Source organism: Suncus etruscus, chromosome 17, assembly GCF_024139225.1.
Source record: "Suncus etruscus isolate mSunEtr1 chromosome 17, mSunEtr1.pri.cur, whole genome shotgun sequence".
NCBI lineage: Eukaryota > Metazoa > Chordata > Mammalia > Eulipotyphla > Soricidae > Suncus > Suncus etruscus.
In genome coordinates, this window is record NC_064864.1 from 51,114,133 (window position 1) to 51,127,923 (window position 13,791).

At 34.7% G+C, this 13,791-nt stretch overlaps 1 protein-coding gene and 1 non-coding gene across 6 annotated transcripts in view; one reads left to right on the forward strand and one right to left on the reverse strand.

Moving 5' to 3' along the window:
- SORCS1 (sortilin related VPS10 domain containing receptor 1) overlaps positions 1 to 13,791 on the reverse strand; it is a 656,026-nt gene that overhangs the window by 291,405 nt on the left and 350,830 nt on the right. For all 5 annotated transcript variants that reach the window (XM_049790574.1, XM_049790573.1, XM_049790572.1 and 2 more), the window contains exon 3: positions 3,007 to 3,106. In XM_049790574.1, the coding sequence (XP_049646531.1) occupies positions 3,007 to 3,106 (100 nt within the window). The remainder of the gene's footprint in view (positions 1 to 3,006; positions 3,107 to 13,791) is intronic.
- LOC125995418 (U6 spliceosomal RNA) lies at positions 858 to 964 on the forward strand. The gene has a single exon (XR_007490953.1). It is a non-coding gene; the product is annotated as a U6 spliceosomal RNA (small nuclear RNA).

A 13,791-nucleotide genomic window follows, 5' to 3' on the forward strand; every position in this document is an offset into this window, starting at 1 on the left:
TGAAGTCATGATATTTTCCTATACATGGACGTATTTGGAATTTATCATGCTGAGTGAAACAAGTCAGGGGGAGAGAGATAGACACAGAATGGTCTCACTCATCTATGGGTTTTGAGAAAAATAAGACATTTGTGCAATGATTCTCAGAGACAAAATAGAAGAGGACTGAAAGGTCCAGCTCATGACTTGAAGCCCACCACAGAGAGTGATGGGGGCAGTTATAAAAATAATTACACTGAAAACCATCATAACAAAATGTGACTGAATGAGGAAAGTAAAAAGCCTGTCTAAAGCACAAGCCGGTGTGGGGAGGGGAGGAGGGACCAACAAAAAAATCTATTAGGTCTTTTTTATTTTTCGGGCCACACCCATTTGATGCTCAGGGGTTACTCCTGGCTAAGCACTCAGAAATTGCCCCTGGCTTGGGGGGACCATATGGGACACAGGGGGATCAAACTGGGGTCGCAATCTTTCCTTGGCTAGTGCTTGCAAGGCAGATACCTTACCTCTAGCGCCACCTCGCCGGCCCCAGGTCTTTTTTTATAAAATAAAGGATGCAAGTTATATTCATCAACATCAGGATATTAGCATATCATAATCATTTATAGTCGGTAGTTTACAACCATGGTCCATAGATTAATACTGGCCTATAGAAATTTCTTCCAGTCCATTGAAAATTTTTCACTGCTTAACTGATAGTGATTTTTCAACAGCCAGGCTGCTAAACAATATTAGTCTCACAGATAAAAAAATAAAACTCTGAAATTTTTTTTCAGAGAATGACTATTTAAAGATATTCTCATGTACTTTCCACATGTACTTTTTCTTACAGTCCAGATAAGAAAATATAGGATTCAGTGCTCGCTTTGGCAGCATATATACTAAAATTGGAACAATATAGAGAAGATTAGCATGGCCTGTGCTCATGGATGATACACAAATTCATGAAGCATTCCATATTTAAAAGAAAAGAAAATATAGGATTTACTCAATGTCACTTACAGAATCTGAAATGAGAAATTGATATACCAGGTGATGACATTATAATTGAAAATTCTTCTTTTTCCTTCCTGGGAGCCGGGAGTCTCTAGCAGCATGAGGTTCGGCAGGCCTCCACCACGCCAGAGGCCTTCTTAACCAGGCCTGGGGGCGTGTGGGACTTGGGTGACCCCAGCACCCCTCTACCAACTTGCTCCAGATCTCCAGGGCTTCCCAGGGCCACTTGCCTGGGCAAGCCAGCGAGGTGGGTCCCTTGGCAGAGCTTGAAGGTACCCTAGGCTTTGCCCCATTCCACTCTTGGCTCCTTAGGGAGCGTCTGGGTGGGGCTCTGAACTTCCGGCCTCCCAGCTTCTTGAAGGATCTCTTTCCTTCCTGGGAGCCGGGAGTCTCTAGCAGCATGAGGTTCAGCAGGCCTCCACCATGCCAAAGGCCTTCTTAACCAGGTCCAGTAATATGGTATTAGGCCTAGCAGTGAACAGAGATCATGTGTCAAGCCTGGTATAATTTAGGGACTGCGAGGAGAAAACCTGTCATATTATAAAGGCCCTACAATGCTGGGAATTAAACTTGAGCTGCACATAGTGGGGGCTCTGAGTTTTAATCAGATGATATAGCTACCAATTGAGCTCTCCTCTGATTTCAATAATATGATTTAAGACCTATAAAAGAATACAATTTTTCTATTTCCTGATGAATACTTCTAAGTAATTTGTATATGATTTCTTGTACAGAATTCTCATTCATCTGAATTTATATTTTCATAATGAACATTTATAAAAAATATTAAATTAATGATGATGTACCATCAATAACTTTTGGAGAACAGAACTTTCTCCTTTGAAAATAGGGATGGGGAGAGACTTCAGAGATTAGTCTAAACTATTTGCATGTGCAATAACTTAAGTTTTATTATTAGCACCATATGTCCTTATCCAAGTGGCAAAGCCCTGGAAGCCCTTAAGTACCATAAGTTGTGACCTTCATATCCCCAGCTCTGCTGGGTCTTAATAGTTATAGATAGATTGCCAGGCTCTAGTATTGAACTTTTGTATCTGGTGGACAAAATAATCCCAGCAGTGGCCTTTAGGGCCTCTCAGCACTGCTTGAGAATCCTAACAAAATCAATAAATACATGATTTTCTTTATTAGAATATAACAGCTCTTGGGCCCAGAGAGATAGCCCAGTGGTGTTTGCCTTGCAAGCAGCCGATCCAGGACCAAAGGTGGTTGGTTCGAATCCCGGTGTCCCATATGGTCCCCCGTGCCTGCCAGGAGCTATTTCTGAGCAGACAGCCAGGAATAATCCCTGAGCACCGCTGGGTGTGGCCCAAAAACCAAAAAAAAAAAAAAAAAAAAAAAAGACCAGCTCTTATTAGGAGGTGCATAATGTAGTACAAATAGTATGATTACCAGGCAAAAAAATTTAATTTAATTTCCAGTGTGATCATAACAGTGATGTTTCATTCCCTTTCCATGGATCTGATTTTTCTCATCTATAAAGCTTGAGTGTGATGACCTCTAAAGCTCTTTTTGTGGTGCCTCCATTCTAAAATTGAGAACTGCAACGTCCAACCTGCCATAAGATATTGTATTTTTTTTTTTTTTAGTTTTTAATAGTTTTCTTAGCCTACATCCAGGGTAAATTAGGGAAGATCAGTGGAAAAATCATTCTGCCTTTTTATCTTGTCAAGGCTCCTCTGATTCTTTGACTGGTTGGATAGAACTTTTACAAGAGTCAGCAGCAACAGCACTCAACAGTACTCATCCCCTGGAGCTGCCTTTCAGAAATGGTAATGACAGACCTACTCTTCTCCCTCCTGTATTCATGACTACTGATCTGAAAATTATGATGTGTCAGGCCTTTTACCACTTTAATATCCATCAAACTTATCTTTATATCTATATTCCCAATTTAGTGTAATGGAATTTTAGGTGGCTGGAGAAGGTATCCAACTAAGACAAAAGTCACATCCGGAATAAGTAACCTGCTGAATATACGTTTCTTACCTTACGCTTGTTGGTAGGACACACATAAAGATAGCTCAAAATTGTTTTCAATCCAACTTTATCATTTAACTTCTCATAGGTTGTTCCATAATCAGTTGACCTGTAATTCAAAAGGAGCTTTAATGAGGACAGAACTATATGTCATTCAGGTACTTGTTGGTATAATTTATGTTTTACTTGGAATGGCTCTTGGGACATTTTTAAATGATTCATGCAGTATATAATGATGCTTAATTATGTACACAGTAACATCATATGAGTGGTTAACATTTGCATTTAAATTGAATTGGTCAAAAATAAAACTCCATTTCTCTCTACTGCCCCTTAATATATGTACTCCTTGCATGCAGAATGTAGTTAAGTTTAAAAGAAACAGGAATATTTTTGCAGTCAAGCAAATAACCAAGAAGCTCATACTTAAGAGTTGAAATTTTCAAACTTTGGCTTTATATATCTGTGGTATATTATAAAAGCAAGACCTTTTTGATTTACCTACAAATAGAGCTTCCTTTGATGATTCATAGAATATAATGCATATCAATCTCACCAAATGTTAACTATTACTTTATTAATTAAGAAAAAAATCATGTCTTAGCAAAAACTCATATTCCACAGTCTTACTCAGTGGCCTTTCTAATATTAAATATGTGGAATTTGGAGTACATTACTTCTTGATATTGATACTTATTTTTTCAGATTATCTCATTTTTGTCTAGACTCTGGTCAATGACTTATTAATTCAGAATAAATAAATAAGATATTCAGTGTTATAAAAGTATCTATTATATATTTCATAATTAACTTTTTATTATTATTTTATAATCAACAATACTAGGAAAATTACTTTATTTGAAGATAGCAATTGAGAGAACTTAAGTAATTTATTCCCTGGCTTCTTACACTGTGTAGTCTGTGACTCTATGTAGAGTGATATAACTGAATGTGAGGGTCACAAGAATATTTTAAAATAAAGGTATTATATAATTTCAATAAATTCTCAATTTGTATACCTATTATATGTACTTAGGATCACATATGATGTTTTTAGGCCAAGGGCTGAAAAGACAGTGCAGTGAGTAGAGGGCTTTCATAGCATGTAGCTAATCTGGGTTTGAGCACAGCACTGCATAATATTCCTCAAATACAAATATAAGAAGAAGCCCAGAACACTTACAGATATGGCCAAAAGAAAAACAAAACAAAACAAACTAACTTTATTCAGCACCCCTGAAATGTAATAACCTCTGTGACCAGTACTAAAATACAATAGATTGTCCCTATTCTCAAGAACTTTTTAAAGATGGAAATAAATTAAAATTATGTTGTAGACAATGATGAGTTTGCTTAGAAAATAAAATGGGTTAAAGTAAGTTAAATATACAATCATTCATTACCAACACCAATAAAAGTAACAGACTTCTTAACAAAGAATTAAGCAATTAAGAATGTGTTCCTCTTTATGTATATTTTTATATATACATACTTTTATGTGTATATATATAATTATGTATATATACATAACTCTATGTATATATGCATAGTCTATTTATTTACTTTCCAAAGTAAGCCCCACATTTCTAATTCTAACCTAATTTTCTCTCTAAGACTAGAGATAATTTGGCAATTAACCAAATTGTATTGTTGGAATCCCCCAGAGTTCTTTGCTTTCTCATTTCTACTGTTACTGGCATTTCTTATTGTCTGTTGCCTTTTAGCCCCTATCTTCTCCTTATTTTCTTATTGTAAAATTTAAAATAAGTTTATTCTGTGTCGCTCAAAATAATAAACTGACTGGTTTACCAAGCAAAAAAAAAAAAAAGTGTTCCTTCTAAGACTCTTTGGTCATTGCACACTACAATCTATATAGATGAAATAAATGTACTGTTATACTATTTTATAACATCAGTATTTCATACATATTATAATTAATGCTATATATGATTCATCATATTCTAGACAACTGAAGATGTATAATTTACACATGTTATATATAATGCAAAGTTTCTTGGAAAACTACAGTATCTGAGAAAAGAGTGAATATTTAGCAGAGGGAGATGAGAGCATGGAAAACTGGAACACAACTTAGGGTCACATTTATCACTGCTTATATTGAGGATTACTTGTGTTTTTCTGACCAAATATCACAAGTTGAGATCCACTAATATTTAAAGAATATTCCAAAACTCTGTCGGAATGAATCTAATGTAAGAACCACAATAAATAAACTATAAATAAAATACTTTAAATTCTCCTCCCATGACCATCCTTTTCTTCCCCAACTCAGCTTATATAAGGTTTCTGCCATAAGAGACTTATTGTATTACTTAGTGGAATTTTGGTCATTGGTATTTATTTCCTGCCTTATTTTGATCTTCCAGGGTTAAGTAGGAAGAGGAATAATTGAAGACATTTTCTTCTTACTAAGATATTTCTGTCTGCAAAATTTTACATTTTTTCTTGCTCTTCATTTTATTCATTACTGAGATAAATTACTGTTTGATATTTATTTGTTGTTGTTTTATTTTGTTTTTCGGGCCACACCCGTTTGATGCTCAGGGGTTACTCCTGAAATCACTCAGAAATCACCCCTGGCATGGGGAGGATCATATGGGATGCCGGGGGATTGAACTGTGGTCCTTCCTTGGCTAGCGCTTGCAAGGCAGACACCTTACCTCTAGCACCACCTCGCCAGCCCTGATATTTATTTGTTGTTTTTTTTTATCAATATACAGCAATACTCAAGGTTTATTCCTAAATTTGTGCACAGGGGTCACTACTGGCAGCACTGGGGGACCCTATACAGTGCCAATAATCAAATCTAGTTCAATGCATGAAAGACAAATGCCTTACTTACTGTAATATCTCCCCATTTCAATATTAAGAGTGTCAACAACAAATATGTAAGTGAAAAATCTACTTTATGGGGCTGGAGCAATCGTCCACTTTTCACATGATCAACATAAATTTGATATCTGGCACCTAAATCCCAATCAAGAGTTATCCTTGGGGCTGGAGAGATAGCATGGAGGTAAGGCGTTTGCCTTTCATGCAAGAGGTCATCGGTTCGAATCCCAGCGTCCCATATGGTCCCCCGTGCCTGCCAGGAGCAATTTCTGAGCATGGAGCCAGGAGTAACCCCTGAGCACTGCCGGGTGTGACCCAAAAACCACAAAAAAAAAAAAAAAAAAAAAGAGTTATCCTTAGGCACAGTCAGGAGTAAGACTTAAACATTGTTGGGTGTGGTCTGAAAACAAAAATAATAATAAACAAAGAAGTAGAAGGAAGTAATTTAATTTCATTGTTATGACTTTTTTGCAGTGTTTTATGTCTAGTGAATTAGTAATAAATTAATCAATTTCTCTCATGTTGAATATGAGCTAATACATTCCAACTGACATAAATGGAAAGAAATCTTAATAACTAAGTATCAAGTGTATATAAATAAGAATTATCTATAAAGGGTGAAAGTTATTTTCCTATAATTTTTAGTAATTTCATCACTGTGCTACTTAGTGAATATCTTCAGGTGTTAAAGAAATAAAAAAAATAACAGACTAGAATGAACACATAAGGAATCTCCATAAAACCATCCTCAATTCTGTAGATCTCTCTATGTATGTAACCAAAACTTTAACTAAAATTCCAATGTCATATGACAATGCATGATTAGGTCAGAATTACTTTCATAATTTCCTTTTCCCCAGAACATATAGTATGTTATTAAATACCTTTATAAAATTGCCAAACTCTATATTCTTCAAGATATCTGTCATTATTGTGTGGCAGCTTTTGACATTGATTCTTAAATGTTTAAAAGCAATCAAAACTTGGAACTCTAAAATTTTAAAAATTAATATACTATAATAAATGGGTAAAATTATGTATTTACACGTATCTATATGGCACAGGTTGGTAAGTATCCACATAATTAGATAGTGTGGACATTCATCATGGATATAACTAACAACTAGGACATTGTGGGACAATACTGAAACACTTAAAAACCAGTTGACAATTAATACCCCAAGTCCTCTGGGAAACTACTGCTGCCAACGACACCACTATGACCTTTCATGGTGACTCCTACTTCTCATCAGTGTCCAGCAATCAAAATCAAAAGAGTAATGATCCCTGGGGAACTTGTCACTGGATTGCAATGGAGAATCTATTCTGTTTACTCATTATCTATGTCAATTAGTCTGAGCACCAGTGGAGACAAAAATCTTGGAGCAGGCAGTGCACCCTGAAGATATTTCTAGTGTCCATCAATGGATCCTTCATAGATAGCAAATCCTTCCAGTTGTCCTTTGCACTTTAGAAAATGTAAAAATTGTAGTCTCCGAGAGATGTGGACTTGGAATAGCAGAGGAGGGATGTTCAGCTAAGCAGCAAGCAGGTTTATGATTTTATATTAGCTATTAAATATATTAAGTATCAACCTTATGTATAGAAAAGAAGAAAATTTTCCAAGATACAAAGAAATGTCAGAAAATGTTTAATTGTATTTTCATTCATTTGCTTCAAAACTCAGTGAATATATATACAAATATATATACATATATATTAAATTGTTCTAACACATAGAAAATGCCCTAACTACATATTTTGTGCAGTATTTTCAAATCTCTCTAGTTACAAGATTCATTCTGCTTGTTTTTTTTGTTTGTTTGTTTTTGGTTTTTTTGTTTGTTTGTTTGTTTGTTTGTTTTTTTGAGCCACACCGGAGGTGCTCAGGGGTTAGTTCTGGCTCTGTATTCAGAAATTGCTTCTGGCTTGGGGGACCATATGGGATGCCGACGATTGAACCCAAGTCCTTCCTGGGTCAGCCACATGCAAGGCAAATGCCCAACCACTGTGCTTACCACTCCAGCCTTACATGATTCATTCTGAAGCATAGCTCATGAGGTTAATGTTAATATTAAAAACAAAAAAAATCAAAAAAAGATTTTTTTTCTTGATTTTATTTATAAATCAGGACAATAAATTACTTTTTAACCAAATCAATTTGCAAAAATAAATGCCAGTATATTCTAACTCTAAATTGCAAATGTAAACTATCTTTAAAAATGTATGTTCTATACATAGACATTGCTTTTTTTTTGGGGGGGGGTCACACCCGGCAGCACTCAGAGGATACTCCTGCCTGGCTCTATGCTCAGAAATCGCTCCTAGCAGACTCGGGGACCATATGGGATTCCAGGATTCGAACCACTGTCCTTCTGCATCTAAGGCAAACATCTTATCGCTGTGCTATCTCTCCAACTTGCATAGACATTGTTATGTGAAGTATTAGCTGCTTTAAATTCTTGTCTTGTACCATTTTTATATGCATTTAAAGGAAAAACACATTTTCTATTTTTTTTAACAGGTTAACTTATAGAAGTAAAACAAATACTCTGGGAGCAGAAACCTACAATACAGAAAAACCTTCTGCACTCCTGTGTTCATTGCATTACTATTTACAATAGTCAGAATCTGGAAACAACACAAAGGAATGAGAACAGATGAATGAAGAAACTGTGGTACGTCTACACAATGCAATGATATGCAGCTATTAGAAAACATGAAGTCATGATATTTGCTTAGACATGGATATATATATGAAGAGTATTCTGCAAAGTGAAATGAGTTGGATGGATAGACAGGATAATCTCACTCTTTTGTGGGATTTAAAACAAAACATAGCATGGTAAAAATATCCAGAGACAATAGAAATGAGGGCCAGTAGGACAAGTCCTTTATAGTAAGCTTGCCACAAATAATGTAGCTGTGCATTTAGAATAGAGAAGGGACCTCTCTGACAATGATAGTTGGAGTTTATCAATCTGGACAATAAGTGGATGTTGAATGGTGACAAAGTGATATGCATAGTACCCATTTATTAACAATAGTGCAAACCACTGTGTTTAAAAGGGGGTAAAAAGGAAGAGAGAGAGAGAGAGAGAGAGAGAGAGAAAAGGAGGAAGAAGAATAGGAAAATGATTGCTTTAGAGGCAGACAAGCAATAAGGTGGTGGGAAGCTGGGAACATTGTTGGCTAAAAATGTTCATGGGTGGTGCCAGAGAGATAGCATGGATGTAAGGCATTTGCCTTGCATGTTGAGGGACAGTGGTTCGAATCCTGGCATCCCATATAGTCCCTCAGGCCTGCCAGGGGTGATTTCTGAGCGCAGAGCCAGACGTGGCCCCTGAGCACGGGTCACTTTTTTGTGACCCAAAAAACAAAAACAAAAAAATGTTCATCGGTGATGTACAATGGGTGCTGTACATTTTAAGACTGAAACTCAGTCATGAACAACATTGTAATCATAGTGTTTAAATAAAAGAAAAATATAATTATCTTTTTTTTTTTAAAAAAAGAGCTTCTTTCAAAACCAATGTTTTGGTAGATAATAGTTAAAAGCTAACCTAAATAAAAATTTCTGGAAAGCAAGTATGCCAGTGATCTAATCCAGACTCAATTATTTTGTTTTGGTATTTAATATTCACACTATCAATAACAAAACTATATTAGTATGTTTAAAAATAGTCTATAGGCATGTTTTTTACTTAAATAACTATTATATGTACAGAAATAAACTAAATGATCTGAGAATGAAGAAAAATCAAGTTTAAGTCATGGCACCTGTCTTTCAAGACTGTATTGGTCTTGTAGTGATGTCAAAGTCTCCTCTTATGCTTGAAGCAAAGATCAATATAGGGCTCAGTTAGTTTCCTCAAGAAAAGGCAGAAATAAAATGTATGATTAGAGTTCCTCTATTATAATCTATAAGCATCAAATGACATAAAACAAAATAAGAAAAAATAAGTTGTAAGCAAAATTAATCCATAAAAATGCTGAGTGCCACAAGTGACATAAAATAAGGCATATAACAGAGTGTGTATTTTTCATTTTATCACTCATGGCTTTATAATTTTGCCATTTTGTCTGACAATCAGTCAAAATTATAAATAAAATCTTGAAAAAAAAATTCACAAATAGGGATTAGATTAGTTTGTTTAAAAGATATTCTTATAGAATTTAGCATTTTAAACACAACCTACTTTATTTTAAAGGGAATTATTGCTAGTTTTGTTGGTAATTAAATATGTAAAGGGTATTATCTTTAAAAAGGTGTGAAAATATTATACAAAGAAAATTATAGATCATTACTAGAAGATATATATGAATACATATAAAAGGGATACTTCCCCTACATATGAATGAGAAAGGTTAATATGGTCAAAATGATAATTCTACCCAAAATATTATGAATATTTATTGCAATTCTATAAACATACACATTACATTTAATAGACTAATGTGTTGTCATTAATATGGAGTAAAAAATAGCCAAAGCAATCCAGGAAAATTATAGGCTTCTCTTTCTCTTTCTCAATTTAACATTATGTTATAAGTTATATGTTATATGTTATAAGTCTGGTAATGAAAATAGGGATAGAATTAAAAGTTAGGACAGCTCAGCTAATCTTTGAAAAATTGACATATAGAATGAAATGGAGCAAGAAAATCTTTTCAACATATGTTGCTGGAAGACCTTTTTAGTCATATGATTAAAAAAATGAAGCTAAATTCCTAGTTCATACCATGTAAAAATCAAGGTAGAATATATTAATCATCTCTATTCAGTTTTAAATTCATAAAATATATTAAGGAAAATATAGACAGACCCCATCATAACCTTGAATCTAGAATCATCTTCAATGATTTAATATTATTGTAGAAGTAACATATGCAATAAGAAATAAGACTGTAACATATTGAGACTTCATATCTGCCAAAGAAATAATGACTAGAATAAAATAATGACTTCTAAACTGGAAGAAAATATCTGCACACTATATGTGTTAAAGAGTTAATATCCAAAACATATAAAGTACTTTTAAATTTTGCCAAGAAAAAAAACTCCATCAAAAATGTGAAGAAGATATGTGCAGAAACATATCTAAAGAAGGCAAATATGAGAAAATGTTCCTTATTCCTTATCATAAGAAAAATACGTATCAAAACAATAGAATATCACCACACACTCTCAAGACTGGAACACATTAAAAAGAATAAAAACAGCCACTATTGGTGTGAAAATGTTGAAAAAGAAATCTTTTCAACTTCTAGTGGTAATGTTGAAAATTTTAGTCATTTGGTAAAATGATTAAATATATAAATGATAAAATGTAATATATTCAATATCTCTCAAAAAATAAGAATTGAATTTCCATATTACCAAGCAATCCCACTGTGTACTATGTTACCCAAAGACCCCAATTATTGTTATATTAACTAGAAAATACATTCACACTCCTATGATGATTGAATATTAACAATAGCCAAAACCTGGGAATATTACTAGTTTTAAAGATCAGATAAGCACATTTTAAAAAACAACAATGGGTCTCCGAAGGAAGTTAAGAAACTGAGATGTCCTGGACATGCCTGAATAGGGTGAGTCTGGTCACCAACATCTTTACTGTGGGTGCTCATGAGCACCATGGGTTTAAAACCAACACCTGAGAAGATTGGAGTCAGAGGAGCGCAGTCGCTCTGCTTCACGGTTGTGTGCATCTCTAGTAAATGAATTCTACAATAAAACAACAACAACAACAAAAAAAAAAAAACCCAGAGCAAGTGTGACAATGGAGAAAAAATACAGGACAACATCAGAAATATTAAATGAAGATGGCAGTTCTGATGACCTGAAAAATGCCAACCACCTAATAAGCCTCTGAGATAAGGAGCTTAGAGTAGAAAAATGGAGGATGTTCATAGAACTCAAAGATAGCATAGATCAAGCTGAATAGACCACAGACAGAAATCAGAAAACTCCGAACTGAAATAACAGGACTAAAAACTCAGTATATGAAATAAAAACCTCAATAGAAAGCCTCTCCAACAGATAACAGAAGCTGAGGACAGAATCAGTGAGCTAGAAGACGAGATACAGAACAACTCCAGAACAGCAGCAAAAGAGATTGAAAAAACCTCAAAGCAAATGATCAGACAATTGAAAAAATACTCAAGGAATGTGAGCAGATGAAAATTGAAGTCTTAGATAAATTCAACAGAAACAACATAAAAATCATTGGAGTCCCAGGTATGCAGGAAGAAAATCCCCAGGAAGAATCAACAGTTAAGGGCATCATTACTGAGAATCTCCCAGAGCTAAAGACAGCATTGCACCAAATCCTGCATGCCTGAAGAGTACTAGCTAAAAGAGACCCCCCCCAAAAAAAAAAAACCACCCAAGACACATTCTACTCATGATGACAAATCCCACAAATAGGAATAATATACTGAAAGCAGCAAGGTCAAAAGGGAAATTACTTTCAAAAGAGCATCCTTAAGATTTACAGCAGACCTGTCACAAGAAACCCTCAAGGCCAGAAGGCAGTAGTGGGATATCGTGACAAAACTCAATGAAATGAATGCTTCACCTAGAATAGTACACCCAGTCAGACTCACCTTCCAGTTTGAAGGAAGTATACATGGCTTCATGGATAAACAACAGCTCAAAACTTTACAGATTAAAAACCAGCCCTAAAAGAAAAGCTGAAAGGTCTATTTTAAGAAAAAAAGACCAACATATACACCAAACTTCTACACAAAGATAACACTAAATCCCATGACAATTATCTCTCTCTCAACATCAATGGATTAAATGAACCTAGAAAGCGACAGAGTGGCAATATGGATCAAAAAGATGAACCCTACATTTTGCTGCCTACAAGAAACACATCTGAATAATCAAAACAAGCATCGACTCAAAATCAAATGTTGGAGGAAAATCATCTAAGCAAACAACACTCCTATAAAAGCTGGAGTGGGCATATTAGTTCAGATGAAACAATCTTTAGACTAAAAAAAGTTATAAGGGACAAAGATGGTCATTTTGTATTAATCAAAGGATATGTACATCATATGTATGCTCCTAAACACATATGCACCCAATGAAGGACCTGCAAAATATTTAATACAACTCTTGACAAATCTGAAAGAAAATATCAATACCAACATGATAATAGTGGGAGATCTCAATACTGACCTGACAAGTCTTGATAGATCAATCAGGTTGAGATCCAACAAGAATGTACTACCTTTGAAAAGAGAAATGGAAGTGGACTAGTAGATATATAAAGGGTACTCCATCCCCAGAAAACTGGATACACATTCTTCTCCAATACACATGGGTCATTCTCCATGTTAGATCACATGCTGGCCCATAAAACATATCTCCATAAAGTCAAGAAAACAGAAATTGTATAAACTACCTATATAGACCACAAGTCACTGAAATTAGATGTGAACTACAAAGAAACACAGAAGAAAAACCTTAACACTTGGAAACTAAACAGTTCACTAAAGAATAACCAGTGGGTCAGAGGTGAAATCAAAAAAGAAATCAAAACATTCCTGAAAATAAAAATGACAATGAAGACACAAATTGTTCAAAATTATGGAATACAACAAAAGCAGTACTAAGAGGAAAACTTATAGCCTTGCAAGCACACTTCACAAAGGAAGAAGGGGCCTATATAAAAAGCTTAATGACACAGCTTTCAGAACTAGAAAGTGACCACCATCAACAACAACAACAACAAAAAATAGGTAGGCAGAAGGAAATAACAAAGCTTAGAACTGAAATCAATGAAATGGAAATCCAAAAAACAATTCGAAAGATCAAGAAAAGCAAAAGTTGGTTCTTTGAAAAAATAAACAAGATCGATAAACCACTAGCAAAATCACACACACACACACACACACACACACACACACACACACACACACACA